Genomic DNA, 22,483 nt, shown 5'->3' with positions numbered 1-22,483 from the left:
CACTCTGCTGAACTCAAACACTCAGCACTTAACTCTCAGATCTCCATTTTCCTTGCTTTAAAATGCACTGCTTCTGAAACTTCAGTTCCTGTGAGGTAGTATCGATTCTGTAAGGGCAGGATCCTTCTCAGATAGGATAAATTCTAAAGAAAAGGAAGAAGAAAGTATGTAAAAATTCACAAACTGAGCTGGACTATCAGATACAGATGTGTTTTTGTCTTGTCTATGAGAATGCAGAACAAATTAATCATGTCCTCTAAGACCCCTTCTTTATAAAAAAGAGTTTAATGTCTGTCACGTGTCCCTGAAACAGTAGTCCTCTGTTCTCACCTCTTTTCTACCACCAAGTTGTAAAGAAAAATTCTCCATTCCTCTGGGTAACTTACAGCAGTCTCCCAACAGCTGTGTTGTCAGTGTCACATTGTTAATTACTGATGAGCACGCCACAATGGAGGATCTGAAACACAATCAACTGCTAATTACAGTAAGGAAGACCTTCAGTTTTAAGTGTAGTTTGGAATGAGACATTGGAATCCATGTCCACAGCAGAATTATGTACCCGTGCAAAGTCTAGTTAGCAGAACGGGTAAACATACAGACATACATATATGGATTTAATACTATTATGTGCATATAAGATTGCTGGCATGGCAGCAAAATAACATATTACAATTAATTCACTTGTGAAATTTATATAAAAGATATATACACATACATACACATATACATATAAACAAGGCATATGTTAATGTATATGCACATGTATTAAAGGTGTTCAGATGACTTAAAGTAAGTCATCAGTTAAGCCAACAATTATACCTTACCTCAAATTCTCCCTTTAGGATTATGTGCATCCCTCATCCCCTGGCAGCAGGTGGCTCTGGTGAGACAGTGGGTGCCCTACTGGACTCCCTGCACACAGCTCTCGCACATGGTCAGACAGGTTTCCCTGACCTCTGATGCCTGAGACCTTGTGACTGTATGCCCACATCACCATTGGTCTGTTTGCTGCACACACAACTTCACGATACCCCTTGCCTTCCACTTGCCAGGCAATGGCAAGACCCATTATCCTCACTGCCTCCTCATATACTGACCTAATGGGTGTGGGAAGACAGAGAAGGTCCTCTCACATTCTGCACAGTGGCTCCTTGGTGCACTGCTTGTATTTTACAGTGGCTGAGCCTGCAGTACCATCTGGCATACATGGATAATGATCTTGCTGTTTGTTGGACACCACCATAACCCTCTCCAAAAATGATCTGTCTTCCTGGCTAAGCTTTGCCTTCAAACAAGCACTGAAATGTTTATGATGCAAGGTTCTGCTTTGGGGGCTGCTTCCTGCTCAGCTGTTGCCCAGCATGCCTCACCATCACTGTCATTTGGTCAAGTGCTTGCATGATTCCTGCTGTTGAGGGACACCTGTCCAGTCCTCCCTTCCCCTTTGGTGCCAACACTAGTGCTGTGGGGTCCTTCCCTGAAATGCAAAGGTAAATGCTAGTAAACCTCCAAGGACAGAGCCCACAGCCCCCAGACGATCTCAGAAACACATGGTGTCACACACAGATCCCAGACTGATTCAAACACCATATTTATCCAAAGTATCCAAAACTGCATTGCAAAAAACCATGTGGACATCCCACAAATACATTTGCATTCAGTCAGACAAGAATGTCACATTGTGCTATGTTATCAGAACTACAATGATTGATCTATCTGGTATAATTAATTTTCTGCATACTTCCAAATATGTTCCATATAGATGTGCATTTGCCACTGACAATTTTTCCTGAGGGTAAAACACAGATTATTTTTTCAGTCATATCTAATACAGATATAAAACCTGACTCAGAGCAAAGCAATTAAGTTTGCTTATTATCTATGATTCTCTCTCCATATGGCAAAGCACTGAATCAGAAACTTCACAGCATTACCACTCCATACATGTGTCTTAACATGGAATAAGTGGTAGAATAGACTGTATTTTAGTGGAAAGCCCAGTCATGCATTTATGAAGAACTTCACTGGTTTAATTTTTACCCACCTAAGTGTATTTTCAGATTTCATAATGCTAATATTCAGAAGGCAAATGCATTTTTTTCACAGTATGAATATGTCATTGATCCTGTAGGGATTCTTTATGCCTCGTTGGTGCTGTGTGTTGTAGGGACGCAGCTGGCAACGATATGGTGATTCTCCTGGCCCTGGGGTTTAGCGCATAACCTAGGAGAAAATGTGCACCCTGTCCTCCCTTACCACATGGTCACTGAGAGCCCCAGAGAAAGGACACACAGAGACCACCAGAGAGGGAGAGGAACAAAGAGGAAGTTTATTCGTGGTCAAGGGTTTATATGGACTTTGGAGGAATTCAAACCCACCAATAAGAGACAAGAGTGGAGTCTGGCTTTGGGCCAATAAAAGTAAGGGGATTTACATTTAGTGGGAGTGGGTTTCAGGTAGCATGATGTCACAATCTTCCCCCAGCCCCCTGAGCTTGCAGGGTATTCTGGGAAGAAGGAACAGTGAATTGGCAAAAAAGACACTTCACCAGACCTCCTGTGCATTCAAACAACATTAAAAACATGAGTTGTTAAAGCATTGTCAGTGGCTGGTTGATTCTCTTCACCAGCGCATTTCTGGCAGGACTTGTTGTTATCAAGACTCAAATACTGATTAGTCTAAAAAAAATTCTATACAGAATACATTTAGATATGTTTTATGTATATACTATTGCTGGATCATGTAGTGTTTATAGTGAGAGGCTTTTCAATGAAAATTAGAAGGCTATAAGCTTTCTTTTGAACAAGAAAGAAAAGTAAATCACTCACTTGATACCAGGTCTTGAAGCCTTAACAAACCCACAACCAACAAATGATGGCCAGGTCCTCAGAGAAGTCCAAGAGGTTCAGCAGTACCGATGCTTCACTGTGAAGAAACTCGAGTTTTCAGTAGTGAAATATCATCTGTATTATTACCTGTGATAAACAGAGTCTAGTCCATTCTGACATTATATAGGTGGCAAAGTATTTAACAAGATAGACTGGATGTTTCACTAGCACTTAGGGTTTTGAGGGATTGGCATGGGGGAACGGTTGAGTCCTTTTTTTTGTTTGTGAGTTACACTGTGAAAAATAAAACAGTTTAATGGATAGTGAGTACAATACTGGTCCGATTCAAACTACACTAAACCCTCAAGTGTACAACTCAGGAACCAGCTACATGCTGTATTACAGGCTCACCAACAGATGGAAGTGAAGTTCACCTTTAGGATCTTTGCTTGCAGTGAAACTCCAAAGAGAACTGAAAGGTCTTTTATGCTGTTCTAGCAAAGTGAAGAGAAAAAAGAAATTCTTCCCATCATGATGGGAAATGCTCTGAATGAAGAAGTAAAATTTTCTCAGGGAAAATATGTACAAATATGAACCGTGAGGCCATCAAAATACTGCAAGCTCTAGTCACAGTGTTATGAGGATCACTAAGACAGTATTTAAGCCTGATAAGGCAAAATCTGATCGTGTTCTAGTTTGTTATTTGCATATATGGGAATAGAATGGAAGGGACCAACAATGATCATCCAATCCAACTGCCTGACTACTTTAGGGGTGACCAAAGGTTAAGGCATGCTATCAAGGACAGTGTCCAAATGACTCTTAATGCTGACAGGCAGGTCAGGCATGACCACCTGTAAAGTCCCGAAGCCTCAAGCTTTACCAGGAATTTTACTTTTATTTAGGCTCCAAGAGTTTACCCATGGAACTTTTGTAGAACCTTTAAGTTCCTTAATACCTTGACTTCACATAAAGAGAAAAAGTCACAGACCTTTTCCCAAGAGATGTCTTTTAATTTAGTGAGAAAATAAGTGTTTTGGCAAAAGGCTTTACAGGAGTAAAGTACAACCAAGGAGAAGTACTTAACCAAAGCACCTAGCACATGACAACCACAATTTTTAGTAAAACACAATCCATCGGTTTGAAGTTACCTACAAGACATTATAAAAGAAAAGAGTAAAGAAAGAGAGATTAAGAGAAGAAGGAGGTAAAGAAAGGTTAGAATAAGAAACTCATAGAGCTGCCAGGTGACACAGGTCATATGGTGGCAGGTCACAGGAGAGAAGGCAGATGTACCCAGAGGCCATGTCACCTCTATTGATGTGCCCCAGCCATGTAGCCACCCTTCCCAGGTGGGACATCTGGCTCACTGACCACTCACTGACCTCCTGGCTGGAGTGAGGGGTGGTGCAGCCACTCAGAGGCTCCTGGGATTGGTGTGGGTGAGCTCCCAGCCACATGTGCTCCATGAACTCATGTTGGCTGCCAGGCTTTCCATGTGGACATCAATACTGGAGGCCTGGCCACAACCCTGCCCCCACCCCAAGAATCAAATAAGCCAGTGAGATACAAATCCAGGCTCTACACCACCTGTCCAGGAAGCGTGTTCCAGGGTTTGACCACCCTCTTGGTAAAGAAATACTTCCTCGTGTCAAATCTGAACCTCCACTGACAGATGCAGCGCTCAGCCATCCCCAGAGTCCTGGCACTGGTTACCAGGTAGAACCGATCAGCACCTGCCTCTTCACTTCTCCTCCTGAAGAAGCTGTATAGAGCAGTGTAGTCACACCTTAGCCTCCTTTCCTCCAAACTACACAAGCCCAGTGTCCTTATCTGCTCCTCAGAGGAAATGCCTGCCAGTCCCTTTGCCAGCTTTGGTGCCCACCTCTGGATGCGTTCAAGAACCTTCACACCATTCTTAAATGGTGAATGTCAGACGATACTCAAGGTGAGGGTATAACAACACTGAATATAGAATGATAATCAAGTCTTTGGACAGATTGGTAAAGGTGTGTTCGATGTGCCCCAGAACACTGTTTGCCCTCTGGGCTGCCCAGACACACTCTGCTGAATGATATCGAGCCAGCTGCCAACCAGCACCCTCAGGCCCCTTTCTGCCAGCCACTCTCCACCTAATTTAGACTTCTACCTGGTGATACTCTGTTGCAGATGTCTTTGAACTCGTTAAATTGAGTCCCATTAGTAATTGCCCAATGGTTCAAGATATCCAGATCCCTCTACAAGACATCTCATGCCTCAAAAGAGTCAGCAGCACCTCCAAGTTTGGTATCATCAGAATATTTGGTGCATTCAACTCCTACATCCAGATCACTGAGAAATATATTGAACAGAACCGGCCCCAGAACTGATCCCTGAGGAAAGCCACTGATGACCTGTCACCAGCCAGATGTCCATTCACTGCAACACTTGAGCTCTGCCCTTCGGCCATTTCCTCACCCAGTGTACCATGAACCCACTCATCCCATGGCTGGACAACTTGTCCTGAAGGATGCTGGAAAGGACAATACCTAAAGCCTTACTAAAATCCAGAAAAAGTACATCCACCACCTTCCCTTCATCCACTAAGCAGGTGACCTCATCATAGTGAGCAAATTAAGCAGGACTTTCATTTTGTGGACAAATGTGAACCTGAGCATTTGTTAGTCTGCATTATTATCTGCAATAGATCCTTGTTTCCAAATGTCCATCTTCCTCTCATGGCCTTTGTTCACTGGAGTATATCAAGGTTAACTTTAACAAAACTTCCAGTTTTAGTACTCTTCCCGAGCCGTGTTCCCACAGAAGTTGCTTATGACAACTTTTTGCTGTATTCTGGCTAAAAGTTATTTAAGGCCTAACACACAACCTATGATTAATTAAAACAACTAATTAAAAGGTTAACTAGAACCATTTAAAAAAATTAGAAAAGTTGTATCATTTCCAACAGTGGGACTCCACCATCAAGAAGCATCCTGGGGAACTGACAGGTTCATGGTGCACCACTCGATCCACGTTGGTGACCGTCTTCTGTTTGCACTTGTTCTCTCCTTCCTCTCTCCCTCACTTCTCCTCTCTTCTCTTTCCCCTTTAAACTTCATGTTAGAAATAAAGTAGATGTTGAACTGGTATCTGGTCTCATTTCCACCTTAATTTGGGGAGAGGACTTTAACAGTGGATCGTAACAGGCTCTCACACAAGCCCAGCTTTAAATTTTAAAAATAACATGTTTCTAACCCTGAAATACTCCTGAAGGTCTAGAGCCCAAGAACCCCTAAAACCACAAAGCAACTCCTCATGATTTCTAGAGTATTCTTTGTAATTTTTCACTTCTCAAGCTTAGCATTTTTTGTCAACAATAAAAGTACTTTACATTTTCCTTAATGACCTGTTTATATCTGGATTTTCCACTTTTCAGTTTTTTCCTGTTATTGCTCTTATGTTAATCTAAATATAAGGCAAATCCAAGTCTTAACCACCTATACTTTTACTAGAGTGGAAATAAGAAAAAGCTATGTTGATGGTATTAAATAAAAAACTAAATCACCACGTAGTCTCCCTATTTACCACATCCCACTTTCCAAAAACCCTATGCTTAGCTCTGTAGTCTGCTTTCCAAGGCTCAAGCTTACATATTTTTTCACAGCATAACATGATGCTAGCTCCCTCTTTAGACATGCTGGTTTTTCTCTCTTAGTACAGCCTTGTGGATAGCAGGCAAGATTTTACACGAGTTTAAGGGCACATGGGTTTAAGGACACAAAGACTTTAAAAAAATCATCCTTAAACATTTCTGGAATCCACAAACAGAGATATAACCGGCTCCAGAAGGACTAGGTCACCCTCAGCTACTGCAATTAAATGTAGCAGGAATGTGTAAAGATAGGCCAAAGTCCTGATTATTTAGATGCACATCCCTACAACTTCCACCTCAGAATCACAATTCATAGATTTACCAGAGTATTAATGTTCAAATACACTTTCCAGCAACAACTTGTCTAGTTTAAAGACAAGAACTTCAGACCGGATTTTTCCATGCAAGCATCTACCATTTTATAAAAGATTAATCATTTCCCCAACAAAAAACCAACCAACCAAACAAAAAACCCAAATCAAGTCTTGCGAGTCATTTTACATTGTTTCACTTCCTCAATCATTCTATGATTTCAAATTCACATGGGGTTTTTTATCTCTCCAGTGCTTTGTAAAAATCTTAGATAACCTTCCTGAGAAAGCACTACTTTAGAAAAGCCTTTGTGTGACTACACACCCAGGAAAATGTATACTCAGGCTGGATGTCACTCACTGAATTGAACTGAGGTTCAGGCATGAATGTATTCCATATCTAACAAATGTATCAGAGGTGACAGTAAGGGAAATTGAGCTCTTCAACATGTCATTCCTATGAAATGAGACATACAAGTCCTAAGTTATAATGAAAGATGACTAAATATGACCACTGCAGAGATTCAAACCATGTTTGTGTCACTTTTTCTAAAGAGTAAGTATGAGTTGGTCCAAGAAATAACACAAAACAGTAAGTGTCACATCTGGACGTTCTCCAGTTAACTAGACGGTGTGAGATCATGTATACATTTGACAGGGACAAACTCATATACACATCTCAATGCATGTATACACCATATATTGCTTTGCTGCTACATGATCAGTATCATCTTTGGGGATTTTTTCTTTACTGCCTTCTGAGAAAACACATTGATGCAAGTTAAGCTAGATTTCCTAATAAAAATCATCAACAGCCTTCTATGTGCTATTTCAAATACCTGGTACTTATTACAGAAAGAGACCGAAGTGGTCAAGAGTTATTTGAATACTCTGACAAGGACAATGGTTTCATCTAGCAGTTACTTCCACGGGTTGCTCTTTTCTGTCACTTGCAGCAGAGCATGCTTGTATGTTAGAATATGACTGAGCTTGCTATAGCACTAAGTTATATGAATGCATTTTAACTATTTTTATATGCAGGGAGAAGTTTGCATGCTGAAGTTTCTTGCTCAAGTCTGAGGGCCCCCTCTCATCACTTGCATATCCAAGGTATAAACAGCTATCATGCATTTCACATTAGCTTGTGAACAAAAATGCTCTAAACTAGTACTTAATGTACAAATCAACATAGTTCTGTTTATTTTTAAAGCTGTATTTTTCTACTGCAGTAAGCACAAGAATGCAAGTTTCCTGGACCAATTCCATCCCACATTTTGGTATCACATAGTGCATCTCATTCAAGTTTGTTTTCCTGAATTTTCTTTCACACCTGCCACCTGCTTTACAAACAAACAATGGCTATATATAATACACACAGATTCAGGAGAAAGTCTGAAAGTCAGATTTAATTAGACTGGCTAAGAACAACTGTAGGTATTTTAAAAAATTTTGAGGAGAGTATATGTACAATACCAGGAAAAAATCATTGCCACATAAAAAGCTAATTTTGCTTTTTAAACAACTCTTAGAAACAACCCTACCAAAGACATTAGAAGATTTTTGCAGTTATGAAAATGTACTTTAATGATTTTAAAGACTTAAGTTTTTTTTAAAGGTCACATAGGAATTTGAGGTGAATCCATTTTAAAGACTGCTCTACTGTACTGAAGGGCACAAGCAGTTGCAACCTTGAACAACTTCCATAAAACACTACCAAAAGTGTGTACCTAAGAAGAAATCTTCACAGGGCAAAGCAGCAGCTGTGTTTGTGGGTCACAGAATCAGAGATCATAGAATGGTTTGAGTTGGAAGATCTTCCTAAGGGGAGAGAGATGTTTCACTAGATCAGCCCATCCAACCTGGCCTTGAACACTCCTAGGGATGGGGCATCCACAGCTTCTCTGAGCAGCCTGTTCCAGAGCCTCACCATCCTTCCTCCTCTAAACTTACCCTCTTTATGTTTAAAGCCATTACTCCTCTACACCCCACCCTATCACTACACTGCCTCATAAAGATTCCCTTCTCATCTTTGCTGTAGGTCTCCTTTAAGTCCTGGAAAGCTGCCATCTCCCTGGAGCCTTTGCTTCTCTGGGCTAAGCAGTCCAAACTCCCTCAGCTTCTCACAGGATCAGTGCTCCAGCACTCTTGCCACCTTCATGTAGTCAGCGTGGCTTCATCAAGGGGAAGTCATCCCAGATCAACCCAATAATCTCCTGTAATAAAATGACTGGCTTGGTTGAAGGTAAAGCAGTAGATACTGTCTTCCTGGACTTCAGTATGGCCTTTAGCACCGTCCTCTGTAACACCCTCCTAGACAAGCTGTTGATGTAGGGACTAGAAGAACAGAGAGTAAAGTGGATTGGAAACCACCTGAATAGCTGGGTATTGAGTGCTGATGAGCAGGAGGCCAGGAACTAGTGGGGTCCATACCAGGTTCAGCCCTGCTTAACATGATAATCAGTGCCATGGATGATGGGGCAGAATGTACCCTCACCAAGTCTGTCAATGATAAAAACTGAGGCTGAGAGTTGGGACTGAGCAGCCTGGAGAAGAGAAGGCTCAGGGGGCAGCTCATCAATAAATACAGGGAAGGTGCAAAGAGGACAGAGCCAGGTCTTTTCAGTGGTGCCCCGTGAGAGGACAAGAGGTGATCTGCAAAACTGCAACACAGGAAGGAGGTTACCTCCAAATATTAGGAAACAGTTTTTTACTGTGAGGGTGATTGAGAACTACCACAGGTTGACCAGGGAGACTGTGGAGACTCCATTCCTGAAGATATTCAAGCTGTCTGGGCACAGTCCTGGGCAAATGGCTGTCGAAGGCCCTCTTTGAACAGGGGAGGTGGATTAGATGACCTCCTTAGGTCACTTCCAATCTCAACCCCTCTACAATTCTGCAAATACTGGAAACGTTAAAATTGGACCAAACATTTCTGCTTTATGAGACATTAAATGTTTTCCAGGGAAGGGAATAGTTCTTGTTTGATATCCCCTGTAGTAGCATGTAATGCAAATCCCCTCTCAGTTAATCAGTAAGATCCCCACATTCTCTAAAAAGCTCCCCTTTGCACTCTTGGTAGTCTGCCAGACTTGCTAAGTCTCCTGCAAGGCTTCCTGTTTCTGACTTACACTTTTAAGAACTTCTTTAGCTATTTGCCCTTTTAATTCCTTTGTGCACACTGCCTGATGCAGTTTACACTATTGCAACCTTTGTGCTAGGTGTAAAAAGCAGAAGCAGATGAGGGATTTACTCTGCCTGTCTTGGTGGGCTAAGTTTTCTTGTTCTGAGTTTTCTGCTACAAATATTTGATAAATCACGAGGTAGCAGCTTGTGTCCATTTTTTAAGGAGTCTGGCTGTTCACTTAAGGATCCCTCCAAAGACATTTTTTACAGACCCTTTCAAAGACAAAAACACTTAAGGGCAGAGTGATGACTTGTTCAGTTTTGCCAAAGGAAGACTGAGGGACTTAAGGGAGGTCAGAACTCTTGGTATAAATACCTCAGGGAGAAAACAGTTATTCATGCTAAGAGACAATGCTGGCGTAAGAACAACTGCATATAAACTAGTTGTGAATACATCTATGATGAATACTGAAAGCACATTTTCATCCACTGGAGCAAACAGAGCCCAGAGCAAATGCACCCAATAGCAGCACAAATGTGCACAATGGTATGAAAGTTCAAGAGCAAGAGTTTATGAGGACAGACTGGACGCCTGACACAGAACATCCATTTTACTGTTGCATCCTTGTCATCTGTTCCACACCATAAACCATTCCAGTAAAAGACTAATACTTTCCATTAATAACTCTGTTGCATTACGCCCATGCATGAACCTCAAAACAGCCTTTAGTGATGAAAGACAATTATGCACACTGAATAAGAAATTCCTGCCAGCCCATCCCTCATAGAAAAGGCATCAGCATGACATACCAGAGCTTATCAGTCTCCAAACCCATCCTGATAAAGCATGTATATAATGCAGTCTTCAATGTGTGGCCGATGCACTGAATTTGCACCTATATCAGCTAGGGATGAGACTCCTCACCCCACCTCTTGGTCCTCTGTAAGGTTTTCCAGTATAGTCACTTTGGAGGCACAATTAAATGGGTACAGCATCTCAGAAGATGACATCATAGTCTTCCTTCTTACACAGAGATACGCAATGCAGGCAAAAGGTATTTTTACATCATTATAATGAGATAACCACTAACACAGAGTTATGTGAAGTCCTTAAAAGAAATCTCAAATGTTTCTTAAAATTAAACCCCAGCACACAACCTATTTTTAAGTCATGAAGAACATTTTGCTCATTAGCAGCTAGTTTTGAATACCAGAAGGGAACTTTCATTCAGAACAGACTGCTGTGTAACACTGTGCTGTGGAATTTCACATTTGTGATTTTATTATAATCTGACAAAGGTGGTATCTGAAGAGCAGAGAAAATGACTATACAAAGAATTTATAGAACATTCATTTTTATACTGCAGACCTTCAGATGCTTCTTTACAGTTTCAAGAAAAAAGTAAAACTTTTCACTAGTAGGAAAAGCCAAGAGGAAAACATTAAATTTTTAATGATACCATTGGATACACTGAAACCATTTAATTAAAAACATGGCTTTTAGCATTTTTGTAGTTTAACACTGTATGATTATAGTAGTATATTTACTAACTACATTAACAGGAGTCTGGCTAAATACATGTGACAACTTGCTGCCATTAGTTATGAAACTGCACATACACATCTACCAAAAATCTTGAAAGTGCTGTATTAAAGATTTAGTCTTGTATTTGCCATGAACGTATAAGTTCCATGAACATCTTTCTACATACACTACATAATGGTACATACTGGACTATTTTGCTTTGTGCATTTTTTAATTCATTAAAAAGCAAAAGCACATGGCACTATACCATCCAAAGGAATGCATAATAGAAAACCTCCCTTAGAAACAGGGTAACTTCTTTTTTCCCACTTACCAAGTAGAGCTAAACTCCCAGGAAATACCACCAGGAGTGTCAGCATTCAATCCCTTATGCTTTTAAATTTAGCAGACCTTGAAAAAGCACAAGGAATAAAAAATAAGGCCTGAATGGAAATGACAATACATGAGAAAAAAGACATTTTATTTTCAGCCCAAAGGCCAACACTTGGTGTCTAAGAAGACACACTAAAATTTAAGTATTATCTACAGAAGTGAAAAAATATAGTAAAAAATTCTTCCTTACTTCAATGCTCACAGCACATCAGATTTAAATCTAATTGAGACTTAAATCTAATTGAGATGTCAGCTGAAGATATTCTCTGGGCTCTGACTGGCTGACTACATTAGGCAACTGGAATCTTTGTACACCAAAAGCATATTAAAAGAAAACTTGTCCTCACATTTTTTAAAAGGAGCAAAGCTCCTGGAAAGTAAGAACTGCATTCTCTTTTTGGATGGTACATAAACACTCTTTAGGTAGTTATACCTTTGTGCCAGAAGAACAGAATTACTTGTTACAAATCAGAGGTACTGGCCTTTGTTGCTTCAATGGTAGCTGCTGCTCTCTGCATTGCTTCACCCTCCTACAGACATCCAATGCCCACTGTTACTAATGCACAACTTTCTGGTCCAAACACATTGAACTTCAAATCTTCCTTCTCTTTCTCTTCCCTACTCCGTTCCTTTTAAAAGGCATAAACTCATTCACACAAAACTCGCTGTTACACAAATAATTTGTTAACACTTTGGCTACAATCACTGAATAAGGTTTCCATGATCCTAATACTTCAGGAAATAGAGAGCTGTTAAAAAAACCCATCATATTTTATGCAGGACAAAAGTAGTTCAAATTGGTGGAACCCTCTTAGAATACAGACCAACCAGAGATTCTCATTCCATTTAACCATTACTTAGTAACAGTGGATAAAAGGATTAAAATCTACAAGTGGGATAGTTACTAGTCAATCCAGTGGCTCGTGTATCAGCATGTAGAATTCAGCATGTCATTTTATTCCTCAGGTTATTAATATAATGTCAACTGCCACCTACGAAAGAAATAGAGGCAATTAAACTTTTCAGCACTTGCCACACTAAAGCTCCTTTATTACCATCAGTTCTCATACAGAGGTCTAGTACTGCTCTTTTTGAGTGAATGGGAATTAGACAGTAGACTTGGGAAGCTCACTCTCCTTGTGCAGGCTTCCACTGTAACCTACTGCATCCATTTCCTGTAAAGCTAACCAGCACTTTCTTATGCATTTCAAGTATCAATGTGTTCAGAAAGATACAGAGATATGTACAAGTGTGATGGCTGTAGAAATCATGATATAGATACTCTCAAGAAATTGGACAGAGTAGCAAAATAAATTCAGATTTCCTGATTCAAGGAATTATAAATCAAAAATAGTTCCTACTGATAAAAAAGCCAAAAAATCCTCAAAAATCCACTAAAAATGGGGCAAAAGAATCTACAAATAATAATTAAGTATTAGGTAGGGGAACAAACGTGACTACCAAATCAGGATTGCAGAAATAGAAAATGGGATGTATCTTGTCACTGTAACACAAAAGTGGAAATACCAGACTCTATTGCCTCTAAGCAAGGTATGGGCTATACACACTTTTACTTACACAAAATAGCTAAGGAGGCAAAGCTCAGCAATGGTCTAGTTTCAGAATTGTCTGTATGACATATCAAGACCTGATACCTACTATAAATAATCTAGAACAGGTAAAAATATATAAATTATACAATTTTCCACTTTGCTTTCCCCTTTTTTTTATCCTGTAATTATTAAAATGCAGAAGCTTCCCTGCTTAGTTCTTTGTATAAAAATAATACAAAACCCCCTAATTACAGAACAAATTTCCACACAAACATTTTTCTTGTTCTGCCACTTCTCTCTTATTTAAAAATTTTCAAAGTAAAACAACCCAGCCTTCTCAACTCTAAATGCAGAGCTATCTCCCTGAATATTCCAAGTGACACTCCTTTCCTACCAGAAATCAACCTGCACAAACCTTCTCTTCACATACATCTTCCCCTTTCTCCATTCAGTTCCCATGACTGATCACAAAGACGCAGGGAAGAGCAAATGCTCTTTCTTGGATGATCATTCTCTTAAGAGCATGTTTGCAAGACCTACAGCTACCATTGATGCAACCATGGCAAGTGTGTTTGTGGAGGTTAGACACTTTCTGAACAAAAAAGTAGTACAATCAAATGCTCCAATAAAGGATGAGAAACAGCATGTGAAGATGTATTAGAAACTCTTCAGGAGAAAAGTTTTTCATTTATGCTTCATTCATGTATGGGCTACATGGGTTTGGGTGGCACTCAGCTTCTTTTGTTTTGTCCTCTGATATAAAAACAAAGAAAGAATGCTTTGTGAATTCAGATGCAACTTCAAATAGAAGTCTGAACTCTCGCAAACACAGTACATAGACCATCCTCTGTTTTCCTTATTGGGAATGACAAGGTTCAGACATTGTTGCTGAATAGTCTTTCTCCCTCTCACAGTGATTTCCTTCAGTGAAGTCAGCGAAGAGCTCTGAATCAAGGATGAAAAGATATCAGATCTTCTTCTGGGATCCAATCATGACCTTTGATACAAAGTTCACAATGGCACTGGCGGGTTGCTCTGGATCGTGCTCTGCAAAGAGGTGGCACACGTTGTCCGTGGCACTGCCTTGCTTCCTGGCAACGAACCCGAACACTCTGCAAGAGCAGCAATCACAGTATGTCAGAGAACAGACAGGCAGGCATCACCTCTCTTCATAAAGATACTGCAGAAACCAAGCACAGAAACCAAACTTGCTCTGTTCCAATGGACAAGGTTCCACGTGACTGCTAAACACAGTGGTCCAGATGGACCAGAAGTCTCAGGAGAGACTCAAGGAAGGAGACTGCCCCCTTTCTTCTACTCCTGTTTGTTGTCAAAGATGTGCTGCTGATCCTTGGGATTATTTAATCTGATTCAGTACTGCTGTTCTTACCTACCTTGGGGAGTGTGGTGTGGTGTCTCATGGATTGCCTAAAGAGAGATTTTTGAGGGACGCACATCTCAGTGGACAGAGTATTGGAAAAAGGATTTGGGCTATCTATTTCTTTCTTCTTTTTCACTTCCCAGAAACAAGTGCCTGAACCTCTCTGTTTAGGTTATTTCTTTTGGTTAAAGGGTGAAAATAACATTTACCTTCAACATAAAACACTTTGCAATCCACTGGTAATTACATATTTATGCCACACACTAATATTACTAGGAGTATTTTCACCTATATATCACAGGGGGATTTTTTAAAAAAAATACATCAGTCAAAGTGAGACAAGTAAGCTTGTGTTAGAGTACAAACAGCTCTGTTTTAACTTCTGAAATCTTAGTCAAATCACAGATCTGCAATCTAAATTAACCATGCTAGCTCTGGCTCTAGACATCCCACCATCATCCATCACATAATAAGGCCTCAACCTGCAGAGGTGTAGATGAAGCAATCAAAGAGAGACTTTTGTCTCTGAACAGCAGCTTTCCCTTCTACATCTCTGACAATGGCAATGTAGAAAACCAAGAAACTGATGAGCTTAGTGATATTCTTAAAACATTCAGTTAAAAGACACTCAACAAGTATCCACTTACTTTGCAGAAAGGCCATCTTTCATCCATCTTGTCCGTTAAGAAAGCATTAAAAAAAATAGAATGGAGAAATAAAAATAAAAACTGTGTTAGTTTCTGGTTTGGCTTTTGGGTTGGGTTTTAGTGGGTGTTTTTTGGTTTTTGGGGTTTGGTTGTTTGGAGTTTTTTCTTTTTTGGGGGGCTGGTGATGTTGGGGTTTTTTGTGGATCAACAATAAAAACAACATATTAAAATTACTGCTTATCTTCCTTACTTTCTGTCCTGTGGATCCAAAGCACAGAAAATAACAGTATTGACTGAATAGTGTCGCCGAAAAAAGAGTCTGGATAGGAAGAAACAGAACAAATATCAGACACGTTTAAGATGCTTAAAATTTAAAAAAATAAATAGATCTGAAAGATAAATTATTTTTAGTCTTAACAATGGCAATATATACTTTTTGCTATCTCTGAGTGACTTTGAAAGCCACCTGAACTGCTCCAAGCAAATAAATCCATATTTAAAATACTGACTTCAGCTTTCTGAACCAAAGGAAAGCTAATCCTCAACCTAAGAAAAAAGACCGGGAGTATCAAATCTACTTATTTCTAAAACGTGGCCATTTAGATACCAGGTTAGTAGGACATGCAACTTATTGGAACTGGTGAACACTTTGGTTATGTTATGTTTCAAAATATACACACTCCTAGGTGTTACAGTTTAAGGTTCTGTCCTTGATCTGCTACAAACACTTTTGCAGACCCCATGGAATTAAGAAGTCTGGCACTTTCTTTTTAACTTATAATGAATTCCTGTTGTCCCTCCTTTGTTACCGTCATTTTTCAAATTAAAAGAGTTTGTGGTAGCCTAGACAGCATTTAGTACAGAGTAAATATAAATTAACTTTTCATCATAGTTTTTTATAGGGTATCTAAAGCACTGTTTCAAATAGTGGAGATATACAGCATCTGCTTAAGTTAGCTCTGTTCAGTGATACTGGTGAAGGGCACTGTGAAGATAAAATTTTTCACTGAACAGGTTTAGTATCAAAGACTAGCAAAGCCATTACCTTCCCCTTTTTTAAGAAATAACAAAAACACGCCATGGCAAATTGACCTTCCAGAGGTAAAATACGCCATGTGGAAGTCATATCCACATTAGTACATGTGGAAGTACTAATGTCCATAGCCCCAGTACTACAGCCAGCTTACATTGTCACCATAACCCCTTAGGCAATCCTACTATCCCCTGAGAATGCAGAATTCGCAGAATGTAGCTAGGAATATCAAATCAGCAGTAGACAACACTTGCTGGGGATAGGGCCAGATATTCTCTTCCCATCCCTCTTTTGCTTACTTTCTTTGATTATCTGTCAGTGTGATTCCCTGTGCAGACACCTTGAAATGGACCACGGTTGAGACAGGAGCAGGATCTTGCAGCAGCGTCAGGCTCAAGGCTTTCTGCACTGCCTGGTAGCCAGTGAGGGACTCCATCTCCACTGAATTCAGGTACCACACATTACACGCTGCAGTGAAAGAGGACTTTGAGAGGTCACAGGTCTTTTGCTCTCCCTATCTTTTTAATAACATTATATTAAAGCTAATGACTATATTTATCTATTACCCATAGATCCTGAAATTTAAATAAATACAGGACAGCATCAGAGAGTACACTTGTAGGCACTATTGGAGCAAAGGGGTTCCTGAGGGAAAAGAAGGGATTATTTTGCTTTTAAGTTGAAGCATATCAGCCAATTAGAAAATACATAATTGCAGCACACATTCAAACATTTTTCGGTTTCCAATGGTATGTAAACCATTCACTTCTTTAGCAAGACAAGAATGTTTTCACCACACAAAGAACTGAGGGTTGTTGCAAAGCTCACTTCTCAATTCCATAGTGTTTTGTAGGATTAGTGATTTCAGGGCAAACAAAAAAACTACCACACTGACAAAAATTACTGACATACATTTTTAGGCCTATTCTTTGCTTCAGCATGTGCTTATTAGATTCTAAAAGCACTATCCTTCTCCTAGAGTTATTAGTAACTTCTGACATATCCCTATAGATGCTCACTGGTTTCTAAGGCTACCAAACAGTTACTTTACCTGGTTTTGTATCAAATATGCAGCTAGCACTAGGAAAAGAGTTACTAATATTATACCCTGTTAAACAGTAGTACTGTAGAATACTCCATAGAACAGTGCCATCTAACACTGTGCAGTGTAACTTGCTATTATGTAGTATTAATAAAATTATTCACTCAAACTAGAGTGGCAAATGTAGTGTACTCCGTGCTCTGACAGCACTAGTTGGGTGGATAGACAGATCCTGGAGAGAATTCACAGCAGCCTGAAAACCAGGGACCATGGGATGACATGGACAGCATCCCCTGGGCACGCATGTGGCTGCATTTCTACTAAGGACAACACTAACATTACTAAGAGGTACTCAGAGCAATGTCCAATAGAGTGAGTTAGATGCCACCACCCTTTTTCAGACAGGATGTTTAACTAGCTTTCTCTGGCTCAGCTGTACACAGAGCAGGTAAGAAGCAGAGCCAACTCTACACAGCTCCTACAAATACCTTCATTTGAGAGTGATGGATATGGTACCAATGCACAGCATCACACTGTTTGGAGGTAGTCTGGCCAGTGTTCTTCTGTCACACCAATAATCTCATGGTACAACAACTTAACTTCCCAGAATGAGTGCCGCAGTATGCATGAAAATCCATAAACCAACATCCAGTGGGAAAGACACAGGACGTTTCCTAACAAAATGCAGCACCAAGTGAAGTTGAATACTTTTATTTTTTTTCAGACTGCTGTGACAGAAAGCATTTTCCAGTGGTATTGTTGACCCCTATGATGAGAACTTAACCCTACTGTACACCTTCCTTAGTTGGCTTTTGCAGACCTGAGACATAGTTCATGAACCTGTGCAACCACTCTCTAAGCTCATCAGTTATGAAAGCAGTGTCACTGCTTAAAAATTTCTGTTCTTGAAGAAAACTATGTATAACTCATACTCTCATGAGATATGTGACTGTAAAGCAAAGACAGGGTCATGGAACTTAGGAGGTGGTTGCAGAAAACAGAAAAAAACTGGTAAATATCCTCACTGTGCCCTTTGCACTTCTATATGGCACTCTAAGTTTGACTCCTTCCTTTGAACATCCTTCAGTCTAAGATTCAGCTTCTCCCATCCTGTAAGATACAAACTTTGGTGACAGTCAAATGCAAGCAAAAAATTTAACAGACCTGCACCCTGCTTAAGAAGCTCCGCAGCTGAGTTTGCAGCAGTTTGTGGAGAAGTTGCTGCCATCTCCTCCAAGGGATCTGCAAAAAGAAAACACTGGCCATGTCTTGTATGGACTCAAATCAACAAATCAAAGCACATGGTCAAGTAGGAGTTTAGTATAAGGAGCATTTTGTTGTCATCTTCTGAATAAAAATATAATAATTGACTTCATCGTAGTAACACAAAATCTTTATGTATAAATTAGTGTAAGCTAGACAAATCAAATGAGATAGTTAAAATTGCACTATTTAAAATATTTTCAGGTTGTAGTGAGGGAATATAGCTGTAAGTACTGTTTTTACGTGGCCTTGTGTGTGCCCCTGCAGCATAGACCTATGTAGTTATGTCTTTTATTGTCAGGAAGTAAAGATTGAACATCTTGCAGTGCTTGAAGCAAAAAACTCTGATGCAGCACAAAAAAAATCCACAGGAATTATTATAATTGCAGGTACAAGATTGTTCCATGTTTCTAGCCAAGAGTTGTCCAGTAGATGAGGTTTACTCAAGGCCAGGAAAACGTTTCAGTCCTGCACCTCTGGCAGACAGAAGTTTGCATTTTAGGTGAGGAGGATAAGGAGAACAAGCCCACCTGCTACCCTGTTTTGCCATATAAAGAGATCTCTTGTCACATTTACCACAGCATATTTTTGTGCTAGAATGGTTTCATTAATATATCTGCATAAATCAAATGCTATTTTTGAACACTGACATACAGTCTTTAACCAAAGTTTAATGAGTTCAGTCAGAAACTATTAGAATGTTTAACATTTTGATAATGCATCTGGGGTTAACTTCATGTGGGACAGTATCACACAACTGTATTATGGGACAGGCATTAGCATCATTTTGCTGTTGTCTAAAAGTGGTTATGAAATCATCATAATGAAAGTTAGAATTATAATCCCACAAAGCAACACGGGCTTTTTGATCATTCACTTACATTTGAATCATTTACTTACAGTTCTTCCTGCTGGTGTCACACTCAGGGCACCTTCTGCTCTTTATTTACTTGCCCTTTTGCACTCAGACCTGAGTGAGTGGTTAAACCTAACCATACATGGGCATAGTATCATGTTTAAGAGGTACATTTGTCTTCCTACATGCTAGATTACTGTGTGGATTTCCATGAGGCATACATGTTTATGACTGGAATATCACAGTACTAGTATGTTCACAACTACACCTTGGATACCAGTACTGAAGAACCACATTTAAAATACAGATTCCTTCACAGTGCATTTTTGCCTAGGTCTTGATTTCTGAAACATTCACCTGCCCTCAGACACTGATGCTTTGAAGCAGAGCTTACATGGTATATCTCTTTTGTACTTCAACAAGCATACCTCTGTCTGGGATGAGGAGCTTGCAAGGCAATGCCAGTGGAGTGATGGAATGCTGATACACCAGAGCTGTCAAACTCCCTGTGGTCACAAAAGTAACAACACATGCACAGTTAACTTGGTGGACAAAAAGAGGTTAGGTTTACTTTCAAGTATTTTATGGACCAAGGGTCCCTTCTCCTTCCCTTTAAAAAAAATATCTCTTGGCACCAAGAGACCAAGAAGAATCCAAGATCTTCTTGGGCCAACTTCAGTATATTCATGTTTCCCAACACTATCCTAGTTGGATGATCCTGAACTCATTCATCACAATCATATGCTCCCTTTCCCTGCTTAAACACACTAAATCCTAACCTAAATGTCTTTGCTTCAAATGGAGAAACCACAAAAATGACAAAACCAGTGGCATACAGTTAGTAGATTCTTTTCAACAATCTTAACTTCTGCTATGTCAAATGTAGTAAAATCTTACAAAGATGGTAAGAGCACAAGAGGTCACTGCTCCATTATGAGGCAGAGAAAGAGTGAGGAGTTCTACCTCTTAGCTATCTCATCTTCACTGTCTTAGTGTCCTGTCTACACACACCTTCATTTTGTACTTCTAAAAGTATAAAAGATAGACTAGGTAAAACCTCTTTCATTCAATGCAGCAGTGAGGTACACAGCATTCTCTATTAAATTACACTTTTCTATTCAAAGACATTTTTGTCATTTGGATTTGGCTTAATTAAAATAATTAAACATTAATCATTGACATTAGCATGTGAAACTGTACTCTAAGCAGTGAGGGGAAGGCACAATATTCATCAGTTTGTACAAAAAGCCATCTTTCAATCCCATTTACTAACAAGCATCAAGCATTATAACCCTGTGCTGCAGAAAAATCCCAGTTCAACCAAAACAAACCTCATTTTTAACAGTCCATCAAAAATTTCTTTGAAATGTAAAGATGACCCAGTTCTGCCAGGGTCTTACAGAAATGCAAAGACCAATGATTCCAAACTATTATTACTTCACTATCTTACACAAGTGTGTGATGGCGCTGTCCACCTCCTTTGTGAAGCATTTTTGAGGCTGTATACATTGAAAGATTAGGACTAATCTTCAAACTAATTAGTTCAAACTAATGCCTGGTGCCATAAACAGGTACTGCAAGATCAAGGTAGGAATGGACTAAAAATTCTGATTTGAAGTGTCTCATGCCAAACACTGAGGAACTTGACTACACCTTGACTTTGAATAGGATTTGTCATTTTACACTGTTAATTTTATGGTAGATGGCCCTTTTTCATGGATGTATTGGGTGTATGTGACAAGCCTTGTAGCCAGGGGCAGGGGGGTTAGGGTTAGGTTACATCCAAGCTGGCATCTCCCACCCACAGCCTCTGGACACCCTCACACTGGCACTTTCTGAACGACATATGGAACAGATTTTTTTTTCTAAAGTGTGGCAGTCCCTGGGGAAAGCCCATGTCTCAGCAGGTTAAAACTGGGAGAGGGATGAAGAAGCAGAGGAACTGTTCTGTTATGACCACACATCACCCACCTCCCTGCAGTGGGAATGAGGAGTCTTGAGGAAGCAATGAAATTGAGCTTGGAAAAGGGGAAGGATAAGTGTTATTTTCATACTTGTCTTTTGTTTCTCATGTTAAGGGAACTTTCTTGTACAATCATCCAGGAGCCCTCTGGCAGTCACTCTCTTACCACCTGAGCTAGGACTGAGGCCCCTTTGCAGCCACACACTCCAAACTCACAGTCAGACCAGTTTTCCTTACTGGCTCAACCCAGGTTTTAGCAAAGTCTCAGACATCCCAATGTTTAAAACAATTTAATCTTGGTGCATTAACAAAATAACAACTCCAGCTGTGTGACTTCAAAAGGGGCCCCAAATAAAGGAATCCCTGGGTTTTATACCCTCACCGCCTGTAAGCACTGGAAAGTCTAGGGTTGGTCAGCTGGTGTCCTGGCTGAGTCACAGGTCCACAGGCCCTTTGTTATGTAAAGGCACAGCATCTTGCCTGGAGCTTCCACCTGGGGCTTCCACGACCCAAAGCTCAACCTACAGCTCACATTGCACCTGCACTGAATGTATTGCTCAAAATCTCTCTACCTGAATATTGATTTTTGTTGGAGAAACATTAATTTTCCTCAAGTTGATTTTCTTTTGCCCAGTAACTGGTTAGCATCACCCCGTTTTCATCTTCACCCATGACCTTTCTCATCCTACTTTCCCCTTCTGCCCCACTGAGGAAAGCAAATGAGTGAGCAGCTGGGTGGGTGTTTGGCTCTTGATCATTACAGGTAATGTGCTTCCATCATATTACAGTAGGTAGGCTGACACAGCATAATGTACTTTGTGAATGTATCACTCTGGTGTCATTTTAGCCAGCTTATACACAGCATAAATATGTATGTATGTATGGCCAAACTTTGCAAACAAAGATTTAGGAAGGGCTCTCCCCATGTAGGTGT

At 40.0% G+C, this 22,483-nt stretch overlaps 1 protein-coding gene across 4 annotated transcripts in view; it reads right to left on the bottom strand.

Moving 5' to 3' along the window:
- Window positions 1-11,152: 11,152 nt before the first annotated feature.
- TNS3 (tensin 3) overlaps window positions 11,153-22,483 on the bottom strand; it is a 201,629-nt gene continuing 190,298 nt past the window's right edge. For all 4 annotated transcript variants that reach the window (XM_071553419.1, XM_071553418.1, XM_071553421.1 and 1 more), the window contains 6 exons: window positions 20,015-20,092; window positions 18,632-18,709; window positions 16,725-16,893; window positions 15,643-15,711; window positions 15,393-15,419; window positions 11,153-14,476 (listed from right to left, as the gene is read on the bottom strand). In XM_071553419.1, coding sequence (XP_071409520.1) covers window positions 14,332-14,476; window positions 15,393-15,419; window positions 15,643-15,711; window positions 16,725-16,893; window positions 18,632-18,709; window positions 20,015-20,092 — 566 coding nt within the window. In that variant the 3' untranslated portion in view covers window positions 11,153-14,331. The remainder of the gene's footprint in view (window positions 14,477-15,392; window positions 15,420-15,642; window positions 15,712-16,724; window positions 16,894-18,631; window positions 18,710-20,014; window positions 20,093-22,483) is intronic.

Source organism: Pithys albifrons, chromosome 4 (genome assembly GCF_047495875.1).
Source record: "Pithys albifrons albifrons isolate INPA30051 chromosome 4, PitAlb_v1, whole genome shotgun sequence".
Lineage (NCBI taxonomy): Eukaryota > Metazoa > Chordata > Aves > Passeriformes > Thamnophilidae > Pithys > Pithys albifrons.
Note: the sequence above shows the minus strand (reverse complement) of the source record. Positions and strands in the feature narration are given on the sequence as shown.